Source organism: Diabrotica undecimpunctata, chromosome 6 (assembly GCF_040954645.1).
Source record: "Diabrotica undecimpunctata isolate CICGRU chromosome 6, icDiaUnde3, whole genome shotgun sequence".
Lineage (NCBI taxonomy): Eukaryota > Metazoa > Arthropoda > Insecta > Coleoptera > Chrysomelidae > Diabrotica > Diabrotica undecimpunctata.
The window spans coordinates 112,024,718-112,046,636 of record NC_092808.1 but is presented as its reverse complement, the minus strand read 5'-3'; the positions used below and the strand labels follow the sequence as shown (position 1 = coordinate 112,046,636).

Sequence of the window (21,919 nt, the reverse complement as noted above, 5' to 3'; positions counted from 1 at the left end):
ACCGAAAATATGTTCTAGAACTTGTAGCTAAATTTCGGGAAACTGGATCAGTCGCCAATAAAAAACGTAATATTGAAAATCCTATAAGGAACGAAGCAACAGAAGTGGGGGTTTTAGGGCAAGTTATTGTAGATCCTACATTAAGTGCCCGCAAATTGCAAACTTGGTGTGGTGTTAGTCAACGTACTATCCAACGGATTCTAAAGGCCCATAATTTTCATCCGTATAAAATTCACCTTGTACAAGAACTTAATGAAGACGAATTTGATAAGCGATTAGAATTTTGTGAAGTTATGAGAGAACGAATTACAAACGATGAACAATTTTTATTTAACATTTGCTTTTCCGACGAATGTTCCTTTTTTTTAAATGGCGAAGTAAATCGTCATAATTGTCGATATTGGTCGGACTCTAATCCCAGAATTTACCATGAGGTACACACACAGCAGCCACAAAAATTAAATGTTTGGGCTGGCATTTTTGGCGATCATTTGGTTGGTCCTTTTTTCTTACCTAGAAATTTGACTGGTGAAATGTATTTGGAATTACTGCAAAATGCCATAGATCCTGCGCTAACAGATATAATTGAAAATCAGAATGATGGTCGATACGTTGAGAATATGTTGATGTTCCAACAGGATGGTGCCCCACGACATTACGCATTAAGAGTTCGGCATCATTTAGATCAGACCTTTCCAGGTCAATGGATTGGTAGAAGAGGTGCCGTTGAATGGCCCCCAAGATCGCCAGATTTATCACCTTTGGATTTCTTTTTGTGGGGTTACTTAAAAAGCAAAATCTATGCTACTCAGCCAACATCCTTAGAAGATTTACGACAAAGAATTGTGAATGAGTGCAAAATGTCCGGCAACGTTTTCAGCAAAATCTTTATTATTGCATGGAAAGTAATGGTGGTCATTTTCAACATTTACTCGGCTGACAGGTCAGTTCATTCTTTATTTTTTAACAACTTTACTGCTATGTATTGATCTCCTCTTACGATGATGTATTTAAACTTTAAATCAATAAATCTCCAAAACTACTGAATTGAAGTACATGAATTTTACATCATTGTAAAGGGAGTTGAAAGACCTTTTAAATGATGGATCATTCGACCCCCCTTTCCATTTAAGATTTTAGGGATGGTGCCACCCCCGCTTAGGGGGCTGCAAATGTTAATGTGATTTTATGCCAATTTTGTTTCCCCCTCGATAACAAAATCGACAGGTCCAAGCGTTTTTTTAAAAAGGAATCATCTGCCAGTAAATGCATCTGTTTCGCTTTCGGTGCGCCAACCTGTATATATGCATTTACATAATTGCATTTACATAATTTACATGATAATTGTGATCTTGAATCTGGTTAGTTCTTTAAATCAATTTTTTCTTCGATTTAACGAATGGTGTCACGAGAAAAGTTTAAAGATTTCACTAACGAAATCGAAATCATGTATATTCAGCCGGAGACGAACTATTCCCAATCAGATTGTTTTACAAGAGCATAGTTTTCCCGTTATTTCTCATGTAACATACCTAGGAGTAACAATTGATAGAAAATCAGTCTGGAAAGAGCACATAGAAAGAATATTAAAAAAAAGCCGAGAAAGGATTAAATATATTAAGAGCTGTAAGTTCCTACAGTTGGGGAGCCGATTCAGAAATGACCCTGTTATTATACAGGTCGTTTATTAGATCAACTCTGGATTACGGACGCTTTCTATACTCTCAAGCAGCCTCCAGTAACCTAAAAAAGTTAGACAATTTAGTGAATAAATGTCTAAGATTGTCCCTTGGAACCTTTAAAAGTACACCAATTTCAAATCTTCAAGTAGAATGTTGTGAAATGCCTTTAGAGCTAAGGAGAAAATATCTCTGTAATAAATTTTTGTGCCAAATTTTTATTTAAAAATAGTAGTCTAGTTAGTAAAGTTCACAACCTATTTATAATGGATTTAACTATAAGTACTGGAAGAAAAAAGAATCACTGGTTTTATATAAATCATATCAAGACTGCTTACAATATAAAGACAATATGCATAAAAACGAACCGTTACCTATATACCAAACAAACTTAACTGATGTGCCTGAGATAGAAATACGCTTTCTAAGAGATTATTCTAATTACCCCAAGTCGTTGAGAAATGTGATGTTTAATTCAGACCTAGAAAATGATTTTTAAAAATTATCACATCATACTTACAGATGCATCAAAAAAGACGAAAAAACGCCCTGTGCATTTTGGGACCCTACACAAAACTAGTTCGAGGATAAAAAACTTCCGAGTGAATTTTCAAGTTATTCAGTTGAACAACTCGCTATATTAGAATCATTAAAATATATTAAAACTAATTTAATTAATAATAAATTTTTTTTAATTATATCAGATTCTAAAAGTGTTTTACATAAACTTTCAAATATATCTACTAATATTAATTATATCTTACAAAATATATTAACCAATTTTAAATAAAGGAAGGAAAAATAGTTAAGTTTGTTTGGGTTAAAGCTCATTGTGGGATCATCAACAATGAAAAAGTAGACATATTGGCCAAGGAAGCATTACATTCCGATACTTTTGTAAATTATTCATTCATTCATGTAATGGATGAATAAATATGATCATTCCACTAAGGGACTTTTTTATAAAGGCATTTAGCAGAAAATTCCTACCAAACCATGGTTCTGTAATTTTATAACAAAAAAAGATGCAATCAGAATTATCTGTAGAATTCGATTCAATCATTCCCTAGCACCATCTCACTTATCTAAATTAAAAATTGTAAATTCCACAAACTGCGAGTGTGGAGAATATGGCACACTAGAACATATGATATTAAATTGTAGTAAACATAGAATAAAGACCAAAATTTTTATGGAAGCCATTATGAAAATAAAAATCTTAGTAAAACCCATCAACCTTTATGGGTTAATAGTTTCTAACAATTTAGAAGTTTATAAGTTGCTATATCAATACATAAGCAGTTTAAAAATAAGAATATGAAATTATAGTTTATAAAGACCAATGTATACCAAAACTTGTACATAAATGAAGAAAAAAAAAATTAAATAAATATTAATAAAAACAAGATACACAAAAAATATTGAAAATAAAAAATAAAATAAATAAATAAATAAATAAAATAAAAAAAAACTTTTTTTACAAAATTGTAAAAAAAATATATGATTTTTGTAAGTTCACCAATTGTATAATACATGATTTTTACCGTAGTTATATTGTTTTTAAAATATTAATAACGTAAATTTTAAATATTAATAGATTTTATTTTATCATTGACAAGAATCAAAGTCAAACATGATTAGACGAATGAAACCATAGGTTTCGCAGTCAACATCCCAAGCACACACACACAAAAAAATATAACGTTTTGTTTGTTTTTCCAAAATCAGATTTTCTGCTCTTTGACTATAATATACACATTACACATTGTTATTTTATGATTTAATACTTGTATCAAAAAATTTGTGTCGGTGAAGCAACCAATATCGCGAGACGTCCCTGGACATCGGTTACTCGAATTTCACAACATACAAATATTATCTGTATGAATTTGCCGACGGACAAAATATCGGTGGACCCGACTTTACTTTCAATCTACTAGTCAATCATTGACGCTACAAGTATACAGAACAATAAAGTTATATCGAATATCAATCGAGTTCCATTTCTTCTAAGACTACATTATAATCTGAAACAAGAACCAGCTCACACAATTCTAATCACCCCCAATGTCTTTAATGTATTTAATATTGTTCTGTGCTCTGTCTAAAAGCAAGATTTTTGTCTTATTCTTATTTAGTTGTAGACCATACTTTTTGCTTTTCTCCTCCAGACATTGTTTTCCATTTCTTCTTGTTTAAAAGCGATTTTTAATGTGTCATCGGCAAGTCTCAGGTTACTAATTTTCGGTCCTCCAATCGATATTCTACCACTCCAACGATGGATAATTTAATGACACGCTATATTGCTTACGTTGTAATGCCAGTATGGCATCATGGCAAATGTGTGCAAGTAAAGTAATACTTCTAGGTGCTTTTTCGAAGACCCACTAATATCGAGCTTCCAGCACATGGAAACATCAACAGAGAAAGACTTACCAGTATAGGTGAAAGATCTGCTGTTTGAGTCATCTTTAAATGCCCCTGATTGTGACTCGTATAAAAGTGACGTAGATATAAGTGCCGAATATGATTATGAAAAACTATAGTCAGTTACTTCATGATACCACATAACCAATTTTTTATACGAATTCGGTTTCGAAGAATTGCCAGTTTTTTTTTATTACTTTTCTGTCCATGTTTCAGAACGAGTTAGTCCACTACTACTGTGAAACGCGACCATTTCTGATGCCGTTATTTGTTTATCAATAATGATTACCATCCGCACTATTATCACTAAAAATTGCATTACAAGGTTTACATTGCACTTGAGGTTTTTCTCCAGTGTGCAATATCAAATGTGTCTTCAAATGAAATTTCTGGGGAAACTGCATAAAACAAATTTCGCACGTGTAAGGTAGTTCACACTTCTCCAGTGTGAACTATTTTGTGTACATCCAGAGCAATTTTTTGAGTAAACAGCTTAAAACAAATTTCACACTTGTAATGTTTTTCTCCAGTGTGCAATCTTAAATATGTTTTCGAATTACATTTCTGAGAAAACTGCTTTAAACAAATATCGCACTTGTAAGGATTTTTTAATGAATCCAGATATGCTCTCCTTCAAGCTATCCTGCAAGGAAAAATATTTTCAAAACGAGTTAAAGGAAGAAAAACATCTTGGTTAAAGAACCTAAGAATCTGGTTCAATACAACATCTGTGCAGCTTTCCCGCGCTGCTGCAGATAAGATAAAGGTTGCCATGATGATCGCCAACATTCGTAACGGATAGTCACATCAAGAAGAAGAAGGATTTTTTCTAGTGTGAACTATTTTGTGTCCGTCCAAAGAAGTTTTCTGATTAAACAGCTTAAAACAAATTTCACACTTGTAAGGTTTTTCTCCAGTGTGTAATCTAAAATGTGTTTTCAAACTATTTTTATGAGAAAACTGCTTTAAACAAATTTCGCACTTGTAAGGTTTTTCTCCAGTGTGAACTATTTTGTGTACATCCAAAGCAGCTTTATTAGTAAACAGCTTAAAACAAATTTCACACTTGTAAGGTTTTTCTCCAGTGTGCAATCTAAAATGTATATTCAAACTATTTTTCTGAGAAAACTGCTTTAAACAAATTTCGCACTTGTAAGGTTTTTCTCCAGTGTGAACTATTTTGTGTACATCCAAAGCAGCTTTATTAGTAAACAGCTTAAAACAAATTTCACACTTGTAAGGTTTTTCTCCAGTGTGCAATCTAAAATGTATATTCAAACTATTTTTCTGAGAAAACTGCTTTAAACAAATTTCGCACTTGTAAGGATTTTCTCCAGTGTGAACTATTTTGTGTCTATCCAAAGAAGTTTTATGATTAAACACCTGAAAACAAATTTCGCACTTGTAAGGTTTTTCTCCAGTGTGAACTATTTTGTGTCTATCCAAAGAAGTTTTATGATTAAACACCTGAAAACAAATTTCACACTTGTAAGGTTTTTCCCCAGTGTGCAATCTAAAATGTGTTTTCAAATTACTTTTCTGAGAAAACTGCTTTAAACAAATTTCGCACTTGTAAGGATTTTCTCCAGTGTGAACTATTTTGTGTTCATCCAAAGAAGTTTTTTGAGTAAACAGCTTAAAACAAATTTCACACTTGTAAGGTTTTTCCCCAGTGTGCAATCTAAAATGTATTTTCAAATTACTTTTCTGAGAAAATTGCTTAAAACAAATTTCGCACTTGTAAGGATTTTCTCCAGTGTGAACTTTTTTGTGTCCATCCAAAGAAGTTTTCTGAGTAAACAGCTTAAAACAAATTTCGCACTTGAAAGGTTTTTCTCCAGTATGCAATCTAAAATGTGTTTTTAAAATACTTTTTTGAGAAAACTGCTTTAAACAAATATCGCACTTGTAAGGATTTTCTCCAGTGTGAACTATTTTGTGATCATCCAAAGCAGTTTTATAAGTAAACAGCTTAAAACAAATTTCACACTTATAAGGTTTTTCTCCAGTGTGCAATCTAAAATGTGTTTTCAAATTACTTTTTTGAGAAAACTGCTTAAAACAAATTTCGCACTTGTAAGGATTTTCTCCAGTGTGAACTATTTTGTGATCATCCAAAGATTTTTTATGAGTAAACAGCTTAAAACAAATTTCACACTTATAAGGTTTTTCTCCCGTGTGCAATCTAAGATGTGTTTTCAAACTATTTTTATGAGAAAACTTCTTAAAACAAAATTCGCAGCTGTAAGATTTTTCTCCTGTGTGAATTAACATGTGTCTGTTTAATGACCTATGGACAAGCTGCTTAAGACAAATTTCACATTTTGTTCTTTTTTCTTCAATAAGTCGTCTTGTAGGTGGTTCTTTTTTACCTGAACATACCGATATTGTTTTGATAATTTCTGATGTGTTGTCTTCTTCAAGAAAGCCTGAAATAAAAAGCAAAATATTAATTTTTTATTTTAAGGAAAAAATTAATGCAATATACTAATCCTAATATATATTTAATATTCTGTGCGCACATATCAACTAGTAGGTACATAATAGGCATTAGTATATAATAGGCAATTTTTATGTATAGGTTATTACTCATTAATTATTATTATATATAAAAGAGAAATTGTAATAATTCGAACTTTGGTTTCCCATTAAGTAATATTATGTAATCTCTCTAGTTTATATACATTTTTACAGAATACGCTAAAAATTGTTTTGAACAAATTTTACATGGTTTATTATTACATGCACATTCCCATGTATTCTTAATGCATTATTTTTTATTGGACTTGGTCAACAATGGAATGTACTCCACGAAGCTGTGGAGGAAATCTAATGTCATCGTTCTACTCAAATCTCGAAAAGATCCATCGGAAGCTAAAAGTTATCGCCCGATTTCGGAGCTAAACCACATTTTCAAAATCATCGAGAGTATAGACTATGGATTCAAATCGCATTAAAGCAACCATAGACGACACTCTTGAGCCGGAACCAATGCTGTGCATGGCATTCGAGGACCTTTCCATCAGTGTATGACACCGTAAATCGTAAAATACTTGTCTCCAAAGAGTACAAAATGTAAAAACATATCAAATTAAAAAACTTTATACATTCCTTCGACATTTATAAACGTCAAATATCATCATCATCATCATCAGTGGCGTTACAGCTCTTTATGAGCCAAAGCCTTCTTGAGAACAATCCTCCATTCGCCCCTGTCTCTGGCAACTCTTCTCCATGCTCTAATTCCGATAGACTTCAAATCATTTTCTAGGTTGTCTTGGTACCTAAGTCTCGGTCTTCCTCTTCTTCGTTGTCCGATCGGCCCTCTTCGGTCGAAAACTTTTCTGACTATGGTATCTTCCTCTCGTCTGATTACATGACCTATCCATCTGAGGCGTGCTACCTTAATGAATTTTACAACGTCAGGTTCTCCAAATCTTCTATACAACTCAAAATTGTAACACCTGCGCCACAAACCTTGTTCTTTTATGCCTCCATATATTCGTCTTAGTATTTTTCGCTCAAAACGTTTTAGCAATTCTTGGTCATTCTGTGTTAGTGCCCAAGTTTCTGAACCATATGTTAGCACTGGTCTTATTAGTGTTTTGTATACAGTCAGTTTAATTTTTCTAGGCATTTTTGAGGCCATCTGTCTTCTTAAGCCATAGTAACACTTATTGGCGAGCACTATTCTTCTTTTGATTTCTTCACTGACGTTGTTATCTTTGGTTAGCAGCGATCCTCAACTCTACTCAATATGGCATATAAAGTGTTGTCCAACGTATTGTACAAAAGACTCCTCCCCTACGCCGAACAAATAGTGGAAGGATATCAGTGCGGTTTCCGTCCTAATAAATCAACAACGGACCAGATATTTACAGTGAGGCAGATCCTCGAAAAAACCCTAGAGTTCGGCGTCGACACCCACCACATATTTGTTGACTTCAAAGCCGCATACGACTCCGTTAATAGAAATAAACTTCTACTTGCTATGGTAGAATTTCGCATTCCGTTTGATCTTGTCCGGTTAACTGAACTTACACTCACAGGTGCAGAGAGCATGGTAAAAATCCAAAACGATCTCTCAAGACCCTTCCATTGCAAAAATGGACTAAGACAGGGTGATGGACTATCGTGTCTCTTATTTAACCTGGCATTAGAAAAAATAATTCGAGAGTCACAGATTACTACGAATGTTACTATATTTAACAAATCAGTACAAATTGTCGGATACGCAGACGACATAGACATCATAGGTAGGTCCACAGAATCTCTGACTGAAGCATTTCGGTCGTTAAGAGGATCTGCACACAGAATGGGACTAAAAGTCAAATATAGTATAATCTAAAAGAGCTCCCGAAAAAGTTAATTCTATAGTGGTTTAATAACTTATTAAATTTAATAGCTTAGTGAATAAATAAATTTAATAACTTAGTGAATATGTAAATAAACAAACTAAATTGTTTCCCCGTAATGGGGGAACAAGACTCACTAAGGACATCCTTTCAGACGAAAGATCACTTTATTGATGTGAACATTAAAAATTGTGCGATGAAATATAATAATTTTCAAACAAGTGATATAAATAAAAGTGCGACTCTGCCTATAGAAAATAAAAGGGATATTAAATGTTTCCAACTGGTCTTAGATAAGTACAATTTAGATAATATTTGGGTATATATTCAAAAATTGGAAGCGAAAACTTGGGTAGACTACATTCCATGACAGTAGGCCATATATTTAAAATTTTGAAACTAACAATCATTAAACAGATAAAAAGTATTGACAGAAATCGTATCAAAGTTTTACTGTCATCACGATTAGAAACTAATAATCTTGTTAAAAATGAATCACAAAAAAATACAAAATTTAAGAGCATACATACCAAACCATTTGATAGAAATTAAAGGCTTAGTTAGGGATGTAGATACTCAATACGACATTAATTATCTCAGGGAAAACATTGAATCCTCGTCTGTTATACATATTTGTAGGATAAAGCGTAGGGTACAAAGAGAAGATAAAATTGACCATATAGATAAAAAAACTATAGTTGTAACTATTGAGGGTGACATTTAACTATATAGCTTTTAACAGAGTTTGTTTTCCTGTCGAACGATTTATTGGTAGCGTTGTTCAATGCTCTTCTTCTTCTTCTTCAGTGCCTTATCACCTGTCTAGTTTCACAGCGGATATTATTGATGTATTCACCATTCACTCGGATTCCCAACTCTAGGTTTGTGAGGGTAAAGAGTCGGCGAGAGCACACAGCCTTGCCTTACTTCTCGCATGGTCTTCACTTGGTCGGTTAGCTGGTCTTCGACCTTAACTTGAACCCGCTGGTTCCAGTATAAATTCATGATGATCCGAATGTCCTTCTCATCCAATCCTACTCTTTGTAGGGCGGCGAACATCTTCTGGTGCTGACAACGGTCAAATGCCTTGACGTAGTCAATAAAACAAATATAGACATCGCGGCATCTCTTAAGTAGGACTTGTAAGGTGAAAAGTGCTTCACGTGTACCCATGAAATTGCGGAATCCAAATTGCATTTCACCGACATTTTCTTCACATTTCTTGTAAATTCTGGCATGTATGATTTTAAGAAAAATCTTAAGTGCATGACTCATGAGGCTGATAGTTCGGAAATCTTCGCACGTTTTCCCAGATAGTTTTTTTTTTGGTAGCGTTACAAATGTTGACAATAGCCATTCTTCTGGGATATTACCTGAATCTTATATGGCGTTAAACAGTTCAGTTAACTCCTTTGTGCTCACTTCACTCATCACCTTAATAAGTTCAACGGGTTTTTCGTCCGGACCTATGACCTCGCTTTCTAGTATTGACGGCCCTGCCATGCAATTTATTTCTGGAAGGTTACCTCGGTAGTCCCAGAAAAGTTCTTCGATGTACATTTTCCAGGTCAATAACTTCTCCTTAACTGTCGTCGCCAGGTTCCCGTCTTTGTTTATGAGGAGTTGTGTGTTTCTCCTCTCGTATTGACCAGTGGCTTCTCGAATATTTCAGTGGATATTTATATCATCGTGTTTCACTGGGAGCTCTTCAATTAGTTTACATTTTTCTTGCATCCATGTCTCCTTGGCTCTTCGTATTGCTTTTTTTAATTGTTTGGTTGATTTCTTGGTATTTCTTCGCGTCCTTGTTTTTCATTAATCTTCTTTGGTCCATCATCTGCAGAATGTCATCAGTCATTCATTCTTTATTTTTTACTCTCGTTTACTTTCCCGGATGTTCTTTTCCCGCATTTAGCATGACGTCTTTGATATAACTCATTTGTGTTCTACACTCTGTTCTTGTTGTCTAGCGGTTTCTAGTTTTTCTCTCATTACATCTCTTACGTTCTGACGAACTACGGGGTCTTTTAGAGTGTCATAATCCAGGTTCTGTTTAGATTTACTTTTGATGTCTTCTATTGAATCTTTTGTTAATGAAAATAATATCTATCTGGTTTCTGATATTGTTGGCTGTATCTGCAGGTGACTTCCACGTATAAAGTCGTTTCGGGGAAAGTCTAAACCAGGTGTTAGCAATGGTAAAATCTTTCCGACAAAATTGAGTAAGTCGGTCTCCCCTTTCGTTTTTCTCGCCTAAGCCGTGTTGTCCGACGATGTCTTCTATTCTGCTTTTGCCAACTTTGGCATTGAAATCACCCATGATGATGGTAAGCTCGTTCTTGGAATATTTTAGTGCTTTTTGTACAAGTACGTAGAACTCCTCGATATTCTCTTCTGGCTTTTCTGATGTAGGAGCGCAAATTGAGCGCAAGTATGTTGATGACTTGATCCTGGCCGTACCCACTGATCAAATTACTCACACCCTTTCTGTCTTCAATGAATATAATCCCCACTTGCAGTTTACATGTGAGATGGAGGTAAATAACACCATTCCGTTCCTTGACATGTTAATTGTACGAGGTGTTGACAACATCCTAAGAACCAAATGGTTTAGAAAAAGCATTGCTAGCAATCGCTTCCTTAATTATTATTCCTTTCATCCTAAAAGATTCAAACACAACCTCGTACAGGGATTAGCCTTAAGGACTCATAAGTTGTCACATCCTTTATGCAAAAGGGAAGCCACTCAGTTAATTAAAACTATATTAGTTGAGAATTCTTATCCAACTTTTCTTATTAATAAATATCTTTTTTCTACTGCAAGGTCCTTACTTGACCCGACTTATACCAATGTGGGAGATTTGCATAATAACATACTTGACAACAATGAACTCCACCTTGATGAGGTATCCACATCTGAGTCTTCTCCTACATATTTCTCATTACCCTATTTTCCACAAGTTACAGAGAAACTTACTAAATTGTTTAAACCACTATCTACTAAAATAGTCATTAAAAATTGTAAAACAGTTGGAAATCTCTTTTCACACACTAAAACACCTTTAGATATTTGGGAGAAATCAAATGTAGTATGTAACATTCCATGCAAAGACTGTCATTTGAAATATATTGGCCAAACGAAAAGAACCCTTAAAGGGCGTGTTATATCACATAAAAGTGATATCAGATGCAACAAGAACTTTTGTGCTCTGAGTACCCACTCTATCTCTCTTAACCACCAATTAAGGAAAAAAACTCCATGAAGACGTACTGACTTCGATAATCTCAGCATCATTTATCACTCCTTGCTGTTGAATAATCCTTAAAATCCTTCTAGTTAAATGTTACATTTCATAATTTAACTTAGTTACACCTAAATCCGATCAAGACATGGCCTAAATCTTTCAGTTTTTGTCCTCTAGAAAAAAGGTAACTTCTACCTTGATACTTCTAAAATTAAATCCCTATATTCATTTCAACGAGAACTTTAGCAATTTTCATACATCATATTCGATGTAAAATCCTTTCCAAAAGGAACCACTTGGTGAGTTAAACAAATTCATATCACATTATACTTCATTAATATTCACTAATTTTAGGTTCCCCAACAATGGTCATCGGTACTTTTTATATCCAACCTTCTTTTTAATTAGATTTATAAATAAATTGACTTTTCTATTCTGTCATGTAAACACATAATTGTTATCTAGTTGATTTTTCGCATAGACTGTTTCCCAAGCCATTTATTGTTTGTTTTTACCCTTCGGAGTCCGGAAACCCTATCTGTCAAAAATAGGCGCTTTTTTTAATTACTTTTGTGACTCTAACAATAAAGTTAACTTTCCATGCTTTTTTCAATAAAAATAATTTTTTTTGTTCAAATTGTTTCACTAAGCTCAATTAAAACAAGTTACTTTTTCTCCTGGATTCATGTTTCGATAATTTTTCATCAACGATAGAATAGAATTATTGTATTATATTATACTGTTCTTGTTAATATATTGTGACATTTTTGTGACTTTTTAATGTTTGTATAAATTTTAAAAAACTCGTGTTTTTAACTGTAACTTTTATTGTTTTTATTAACCCTACCATAAATAAAGCGTATACGGACGGTCTAATTTTTTCATTGCTAAAAGTGTCTAAAAGTCATCCATAACCTCTTTGCAAATTTTTACTGGAATGCTTTATGATGGTAATTTTGCAAAAAAAGATACGATAAACGTATATAGTTTAAGGCGTCGAAAGCGCGCTGATCTAGCTCGACGTATAGTTTTCAGAGTAATTATATTAGCATCATTTCTATCGCGTTTGGGCGTCCAAAGTGTTAGCAACGGTGGATTCGATATAGATAGTCTGTGCCTAATAAGTTCAATTTTAATATTTTGTTGTATTCTCGGCACTAACAAAAGAGATTGTTTCCTAACGGTAGAGCCTTCCCGCCTAAACAGGTAAGTTATTAATATTCGTAACTCAAACAAAACCTCAGACCTCAAATGAAAATAAAGATGATATGAGATCTATTTTAGTGGAAAAGCACAACTCGAACGAAAATAATACGTCCATGAATCTTTTAAATAATTATCCAACATTGGATAATTTATGTGTCTCAAAAAATATAATTCCCCAAGCACTTGATAAAACTTGAAATCAAGATACTGGAAAAAGATTTAACATAAACGCAAAGGAAATAAAGGAACATATTATTGTTTTTTGTGACAATACTACTCTAATTTTTTCTAGACACCTCCGAAGAAACTACTCTCATGAAATTGAGGTACAACATATTTTTTCAAAGCTAGCGGGTTCTAGCGAAAGAAGACAGTTATTAGACTTATTTAGAAAAAAAAGGAAATTTTTTAAATAGTAATCGTTTCAAAAAATCTATTAGAGTATCAATAACTGATACAGAGCTTTTACCTTGTTGTAAAAGTATAGGCACGTATTCTTCTCAGCAATTGTGGAGACAGAAAAAATTGTAGTTTCAATGACAGTAAAAATCATTGCTCTTTTGCTCAAAACTTACTTGAAGAAAATTTGAAGATAAATCCAAAATTGAGATAAGTATTTCCCAGAATGCGACTAGACTTTATATCGTTTGAAGCGAAAAAAGATGATTTAATATGCGCATATGCAGCAAGATATATAACAAATAATATCCTTCTATTCATGATTTGTTTGAGACATAATTATGAGTGCGACAACAATAATAGCAAAATAAAATTATGAGCAGGACCGTTTTGAATCGTCAACTTTGGCACTAGACCGAAACAATATTGTGGCATCGCAGTAGTTCTTGTTTTAAAGAGAAAATAATTATACCCGCTGCTGAGACAGAAGCAGCTTCGCAAAACTATGACACACCTAATACAAAGCAACTGGAGGTACGTAATATCTAGTAAGGCTGCTAGTGACTAAATAAATGGAATAAAATTACATTATTATCTCTGGCAACTGATTTGAACATGTTCAAAGAATATCTAATAAATACGGAAAATTCTGCTCTGAAAAACTAATAAAGATATAAAATCATTTGTAACAGATTTAGATTCTGTGTATTGCAGAGTACTACGCTTGAATATAGGTAGACCAGGAGAATTACAGATGTTGCCGTTTTACTTGTACATAATGTAATTAGAATTTGTGATATTTATAATTAAGTGAGTTTTTAAAGTTAAATAAAGTTAAATCACGAAACAAAATCAGGAGATTTCTAATTGTCGAAACCAAATTCAGATTTCTGCTTTAATCTGCGCCTTCTAAGAATTGCATTCCACAACATATCTCCTCAACTAAGCAAAAGTCTTTAGCGCATTGGTTTCTAGTACTCATAAAGTGTATAGCGAAATAAAAGGAAAGACAGTTAAGATTTGCGTTAAGAAGAGCATTTGTGAATAGCCGCTCCGAAGATTCCTTTTAGGATGAAATACGTATAAGCGGATACACAAACGCACTGTACGTGAAATCAAATCTTAACTGTCTTTCCTTTTATATAAAGTTAGTTAAACCTCTGAGGCTATAGAAAAACATAACAGTGCAGAAATATATAGGGCTACCTGGATTTTTTTTTATCGAGATCCTAATTTGAATTATATGTATATATAATTTAGCTCTCCAGGCCTAGAAGGCCCATGGCTTGAGTTACTATTCTTTTCCATTCTTTTCTGTTTGTTGCTTTATTTTTTCAGTTTGGTATTTTAAGTTTTTCTATGTCTTTTTCAACATCCTTCTTCCACCTGGTTTTCGGTCTGCCTTTTTTCCTTTTCCCTCCTATTCCTCCCATTAGCATTCTTTTTGGCAGTCTCGTGTTTTCCATCCTTTGGATGTGTCCCAACCATCTCAGTCTTTGTGACTTTATGATCCCTACGATATTCGGCTCTCCATACATCTCCTCTAATTCCATATTTGGTCTTTTTATCCATATACCATTCCATAATTTACCTCCAAATATTTTCCTGAGGACTTTTCTTTCCCAGACTTGCAGCAAGACTTGCTCGGATTTTTTCATTGCCCATCTTTCACTGGCATATAATACAATAGGTCTTATTACTGTCTTATATATTCTTATCTTAGCCCCTCTAGATATGTTTTTACTTCTTAATAAATTGTTTAGTGCAAAAATACAACGGTTACCGGCCATAATTCTCGCTTGGATTTCTACCTTCATATTTGGTCTTCTCGTGAATGTCGCTCCTAAATACTGGAATATTTCTACTTCTTCGAATTTTTATGTTTTTTCATCTGTTATTACTGTCAGATATTGTTCTTGTAGGTAATCTCTTTCTGTCCATTCCACATATTTGGTCTTTTCTTCATTTATGTACATCCCTATCTTTCTCGCTCTCATTTCTAATCTTTTTATTATTTCTTTTAATTCTTGCTTACTTCTGGCTATCAGTACAATGTCGTCAGCGAATGCTAAGCATTGGTGTTTTCTTTGATATATAAGTCCTGACCTGTTGATTCCAGCTTCTCTGATGGTAACTTCGAGGACGATACTGAACAACAGCGATGACAGTGGGTCTCCTTGTCGCACCCCCTCACTGACCTCAAACTTATCTGTTTCTTCGCCATTTATTTTAACCCTATTCTCTGTTTTTCGGAGTGTCACTTTTACCATTCTTATGAGTTTTTCACTAATTCCCATTTCACGTAGTGCTTTGTATATTTCTTTGCGCTTTATCCTATCGAACGCTTGTTTAAAGTCGATGAATATGGCCATTGTAGGTTTCCCATATTCGTAGCTTTCTGCTTGTATTTCGCGCAGTAGGAAAATTTGATCCACTGTGCTGCGCCCTCTTCTGAATCCACATTGATATTCCCCTATGTCATTATCTATATTTTGAGATAGCTTATCTTTTATATATACTGCAAGTATTTTATATGCAACATTTAGTAGGGCTATTCCCCTGTAATTGTGGCATAAACTTTTGTCGCCTTTTTTGTGAAAAGGGCACAGTGTCGCTTCGGCCCATTCCTTCGGTAATTTTTCTTGTTCCCATATGTCTTTTAGCAACTTTTCCAAATGCTTAATTAGTACTGGTCCTCCATATTTAAACATTTCAGCTGTTACTTCATCTCTTCCTGGGCTCTTATTATTCTTTAGTTTCTCTATTATTTCTTTTATTTCTTTTTCGTTAGGCGGTCTTTCCTCTATTCGTTCTTGATCGACATTTTCCTTCACTTCTTCTTCCTCTTCATATTCTGTTGTGGGAATTTCATTTAAAAGTTCTTCAAAGTATTCTTTCCATCTGCTCAATATTTCTTCGTCACTTACTAAATTTCTTCTATTTTTGTTTTTGTAGTGTACAGGTTTTCCTTGGTACCCCCTTTTCTCATTTTTCACCCCTTGATATAAGTTTCTAATTTCTCTATTTTTATAGCTCTGTTCTATACATTTTAGTTTATCTTCATTGTATTTTCTTTTCTTAGATCTTATTATTCTTTTGGCTCTTTTCCTTTGTTCATTGTATTTTCTCTCCATCTCTGTTGTTTTTTCTTGCATCATTTTCATTCTTAATTTATTTCGTTCATCTAGTTCCATTTTACATTCATCGTCGAACCATTCTTTGTATTCGTGTTTTATATTTCTATTACTGGCCTGAGCTGCTTTGGTCATACATACTTTTATTTGCATCCATGTTTGTTCAATATCCCCATTTTCTGCAATATTATCTAATCCTCTACTGACTATTCTTTCATATTTATTTTGTTCCTCCTCTGTCAGTAGTCTCACAGGTTTAGTTACTTTATACTTTTTCTTCCGCTGGTTTCTAAGCACTGGAATAAGTTGTTTCATTTGTATTCCAACTATAAAGTGATCTGAATCTGCATCTGGACCTCTGTATGTTCTTATGTTCTTTATACATTTTTGCATATCTTTTTCGACAAGCACATGATCAATTTGGTTTATGGTTTTCCCATCCGGTGATCTCCACGTTCCTTGGTGTATTCTTTTGTGTTGGAAGTATGTGCTCATAATGATCATATTTCTTTCTTTCGCGAAATCAATTAGGAAGTGACCATTTTCGTTCGTTGTTTCATGCAAGCTGTATTTTCCTATGGTGGGTACATATATTTCTTCTTTTCCTATTTTTGCATTACTATCACCTAGCACTATTTTTACATCGTATTTGGGGATATTTTCGAATACTGTATCTATTTGATTATAAAAGTCTTCTTTTATTTCTATACTTTTGTCTTCAGTCGGTGCATGTATATTTATAAATGTTATTTTTTGGTATTTTCCTCTTATTCTTAATACACATATTCTCTCTGAAATTGGTTTGAAGTCAACGATTAGATCTTTCAGCTTTTTATTTACCACAAAGCCTGTACCTAACATTCTATTTTCTCCCCCGCTGTTGAAAAATAAATAGTCGTTTATTTCCATTGAGTTTTGCCCTAATTGTTTTGTTTCTTGTAGTGCTACTATTTCGAACTTGTATTTTTTGCATTCGTCGATTATGTGTTTTAGTTTTCCTTCCTCGTACGTTCCTCTTACATTCCATGTCCCTACTAATATGCATTCGTTTATTACTTTGTTTCCAGTAATGATCTCTACATTTTTTTCATCTCTTATACCTTTATCTTGCCAAGTTGTCTTCGTTATTTTAGCCTGTTTAAATTTTGCTGTTAGTTTTTTGGTTTTACATTTTTATCTTTTACTAATTGTCGTTGGCTGTTATTCCATGTCCATATTTCTCCATCTATGATTAGCTTCTGGAATCCTATTTTTACATTTTTTCCATTATATCTCCCTGCCATAGCCTTACTTCTAATTTCTTTCTGGATAATTCTTTCCTCCTTTGACATATCATCATTTATGTAGATTCGCTCGTTTGTTTTGTTTTTTAGTTTATTTTTATTTTTCATTACTTCAATTTTGTTCTTCACGCTGTTAAGTTCTACTAAGGTAGTATTTTCTCCTATTTTTCTCGCTCCATTTACATCTACTGACACTTGTAGTTCTTTTTCTAGAAAGTTCTCTACGGCCTCTCGCAATAGTTTTTGATCATTTGTGTCAATGTTTAGTCCTTGTATTACTACATTTTTCCTCTTTTTTTCTCTCTCCAGTTTCTCTATTTTTTCGTTTGCTGCGGTAATTTCTTTCTCTAATTGGCCTATTTGTTTAATAGCTTTTTCGTTTGTTTCTCGCATCTTTCTTATTTCATCTTTGTAGTCGCTTTGTTGATCTTTTAGTTCTGTAATTTCCCTCTTTAGTTGCGTAATTTCGTCTCGTGATCTATATTGTTCTTTTTTTATGTCTTTTACATCCATTGCTAATTCTTTCATCATTTTCATCATTTGGTCGATTCCACTTGTGTTTTCTTCTTCTCTTTTTTGTGGGGTTCTCGGTGTTTTTTTTTGATCTCCTGGAGTAATATTCATCATCTCTCCACCTTTTTCCTTCATCAGTTAACTCCTCATCTGAATTCATTGTTCTTTATTTATAGTAATTTTCTGTGCTAGGGTTATTAGTCACTGCGTCACGGGTGCAGTTGTGCGAAAACTCTACTCAATTCAAATTTCCGCCCACACCCGCGCTGGCTGTGTCCAATACTCCAACACTTTTATTCCTAAAACTCAGAAGCCGGCCCTGACTATATGTTTATATTGTTTGTATCAAAGCTACTATTATTACTATTAAAACTAAAATTCTGCTTACTTACGATATCCTGTTGTATTGTTTACTTAATTATCTGGCTAATGATTTTAAAAACCAACCGATAAATATTTCTTATCTTTTTGTCACTTTGCCGAAATCTAATTTATTTATCAATGCTTCTTTCACTATTTTAATTAAATTACGTTTTTTTTTCAATGTAGACGAATCGAAAGTTCTTTTTTATAAACACTTATTATCTATATTTTACTTTAATCACTTGTATTTATTATTTGACTTCCGACACCGTGAAAAGGTCCGATATGCGAATTTATTTTCGTCGATGTCGTTGTCTGCACGTGTGTTCGCTTTGGCTGCTAAACCCAAACTCTCTAATTTGAATTAAGAAATAGAATATCTTGTTAGGTTTTGTAATTTATGTAAACAAAGAGAAAAATAGTTTAACATACTTTGTTATTTAATGCAAATACCCGTAATTAATGTATTACTTATTTGGAATAAATAAAAAGTACAAAAAAAACCTTTTGTTGATTTTTTTTATTTGAAAAAACAATTGATTTATTTTTCAAGTGACCACTATTTAAGTTTCATGTAAGAGGTAAATATAAACTTTTTGGTAATTGTTTTTTAAATCAGTGTAACCATTTAGTAATTATTAAAAACATAAAAATTTATACAATTCTCAATATCCTTTTCCTATTCTGCCTTCTGTTGTCTTATACGCCATTTTATGAAAATTATTATTGACATTTCGATTTTATCATTTTTTTTATTTGTATCGGGTTTTTATCTTTGTCCTGTAATCCGTTAAATCGAAAACTTACTTAGATGATTGTGTTAAATTATATCGAAGCAACAGCACTGAAAACGGATTCATATTAAATATATATAACTCTATATAACTCGAATTAATTTTAATATTTTTACTACCTTTATTATTTTATAGGATGTTATTTCCAATAAAACTTTTTTATTGCATTCAATAATTTAGGTCGAAGTTCTGCAACGTTTCATTTATTAATAAAATATATTTAAGTATTACTTATTTTAATGCACAATAAAAATAAGGTCAAATATGAATGTGCCTATTTCCCAGGCTCTCTGGCCAACACCAATGTTTTGAGGTGCAATGTTATAAATCCAGAAACAACAACAACAGAAGAAACAAGATTCACTTTAATCTCATTAAAAAAAAGGATCCTGATAAAAATTTCAAAATCTAGTCATACTTGACATATGAAAAAATGTACTTAATCTAGTAATTATTCTATTTTTAGTATTACCTAGGTAAAATCTCCTTTTCTGTTCTATTTTTGCAATAACACTTATAAATTAATCCAGAAGAAATGAAAATATATATTAGTATTTATTGGTTAGCGTACCTACATATATAATACACCTATTACATAATATGCACTTATATCTTGAATATTAAATTTTTTAAAAATATTTCCACCAGAGTTAAAAATATAACATACATTAGATACTGAAGTTAGTGGCAACATCGCAGGACGCTATATTGTCTATTAAATGAATGCTAAGTGTATATAGGAATTTTAATAGTGGTGAGGTGTATGTTTTTGTATACAATCAGATGCTTTATTAGCTGGTAATATGAGGAATGCTCCATTGATTATTAAATGTATAGATATTATTTTTTTCATCTAAAATATTTTTGAAATATTATAGAGTATATTGTAAATTGTATATTATAAAAAAAGTTGTTCTTAGTGTTTTTTTAAAAATTGGACGCTTTATATAATATGGAGAATGTAAAGATGCTTTAATGATAGTGAGATATATATATATATATATATATATATATATATATATATATATATATATATATATATATATATATATATATATATATATATATATATATATATATATATATATATATATATATATATATATATATATATATATATATATATATATATAATATATATATTCCATCGCATTTTTAGTCTTACCAAAACAGTTTCTAACAGCAACCTTAGAAGCCTCATACTACAGAAGTTTAAATTGTTCATAAAAATTGTCACAAAATAATAATTGTGACAACAATACAGTACCTAATTGAGTGTTAGTTTTTATAAATCTGAACTTATCCGAATCATAGAAAAACACTTTATTTACTATGGCTATATGTATGTTAAGAAGCAGAATATATTTGTTTCAAATTTCTAGATTTCTATAGATCATATCCTTTTTCTTGATACCATACTCTACACTATTACCCAATAACCTAATTTGTCATGAAATGAACCAAGAAAACATTATACTAAGACAGAAATACCCCAACATGTAACATGTAACACTGTAGTGACATTTATAGCAAAACTTACAGAAAAAATCAAGCTTATAAAGCTGAAGTCTATTGAACATTTTTAAAACCCTAATAAAGAATAAAAAATTCACATCTCACCTGAATTATATTCGACTGGTTCATTCTTCAAGACTCCCAGATTGGGGGATGTAGATAACTGTCTCTTTATATATCTTGAGTCACCTTCAAAAAACTCTTCCCTAATTTCAGCTTTTGTTGCCATAACTAATAAAAAAATAGGAATTAAATCACATTGTTTTCTAGGATTCTATTGTCTTACCGGAGTTATCTTCTGGTTCATTCCTCAAGTCACTCAGATTAAGGGATGTGAATAGTTGATTTTTTATATATCGTAAGTCATCTTCAACAAACTCATCCTTAATTTCAACTTTTACTTCCATAGTTAACAAAGGTAATTAGAGACGGTACCCTTCAAAAAAAATTTTGAAAACTGTACTGAAAGAAAAACGAAAACCTCAAATCAAATACAAAGAGAGAAATCTTGGCTTTTAAGGCAAAAGCAGAGAACTACGAACTAGGAACCAAAGAATATAGACTATAATATTCTTTGTACGAACTACGAGACTAGCGCCATAGTATAAAAAAGAACTGTACTGTACCTTGCTACCTTGCTAGCGTCTTCTAGCCGTTGGCTTGGCACTCAGGATAATCCTGACTGACCAATCCCATGGTACAATGAATACACAATCATACACAATGAGACTCATTGAATGAGTACACAAGGCATGGTACAATGAATACACAAGGTATGATACATAATGTTCCAAAATCGGTTCGCTTTCGCGCATGACGTAGTCAAGATCGCTTATTCCCGCAACATTTGAATGTAGTTGTATAGGAAAGACTTTTAATTTTAAGTTTTTTTATATAATTTTGCTAATTTAATTATAGTAATTATAAAGAGATGATAAAATTATGTCATTATAATATTTATCCTTTATAAAACATAGATATCCTTTATAAGACAAGTTTTAATTAT

General features: G+C 32.4%; 1 protein-coding gene across 2 annotated transcripts; it reads right to left on the bottom strand.

The window, feature by feature from the left end:
• Window positions 1-1,143: 1,143 nt before the first annotated feature.
• On the bottom strand, window positions 1,144-21,663 carry LOC140443737 (uncharacterized). 2 transcript variants are annotated; one of them, XM_072535144.1, is made up of 4 exons: window positions 21,540-21,663; window positions 21,200-21,375; window positions 21,019-21,144; window positions 1,144-6,535 (listed from the first exon to the last, which is right to left on the bottom strand). In XM_072535144.1, exons 2-4 carry the CDS (start codon window positions 21,318-21,320, stop codon window positions 4,914-4,916), a joined length of 1,869 nt encoding a protein of 622 aa, XP_072391245.1. In that variant the 5' UTR covers window positions 21,321-21,375; window positions 21,540-21,663; the 3' UTR covers window positions 1,144-4,913. The 2 variants fall into 2 exon arrangements, with proteins under 2 accessions (XP_072391245.1, XP_072391247.1); XM_072535146.1 differs by having other exon boundaries at window positions 21,200-21,349; window positions 21,540-21,626.
• Window positions 21,664-21,919: the final 256 nt, after the last annotated feature.

Coding starts and splice junctions, on each gene's coding strand:
- LOC140443737 (XM_072535144.1), bottom strand. CDS start 21,320: ATGGAAGTAAAAGTTGAAATTAAGGATGAGTTTGTTGAAGATGACTTA. Junction 21,145..21,199: donor TGAACCAGAAGATAACTCCG/GTAAGACAATAG, acceptor TTTTTTTATTAG/TTATGGCAACAAAAGCTGAA. Junction 6,536..21,018: donor ACCAGTCGAATATAATTCAG/GTGAGATGTGAA, acceptor TTTTTATTTCAG/GCTTTCTTGAAGAAGACAAC.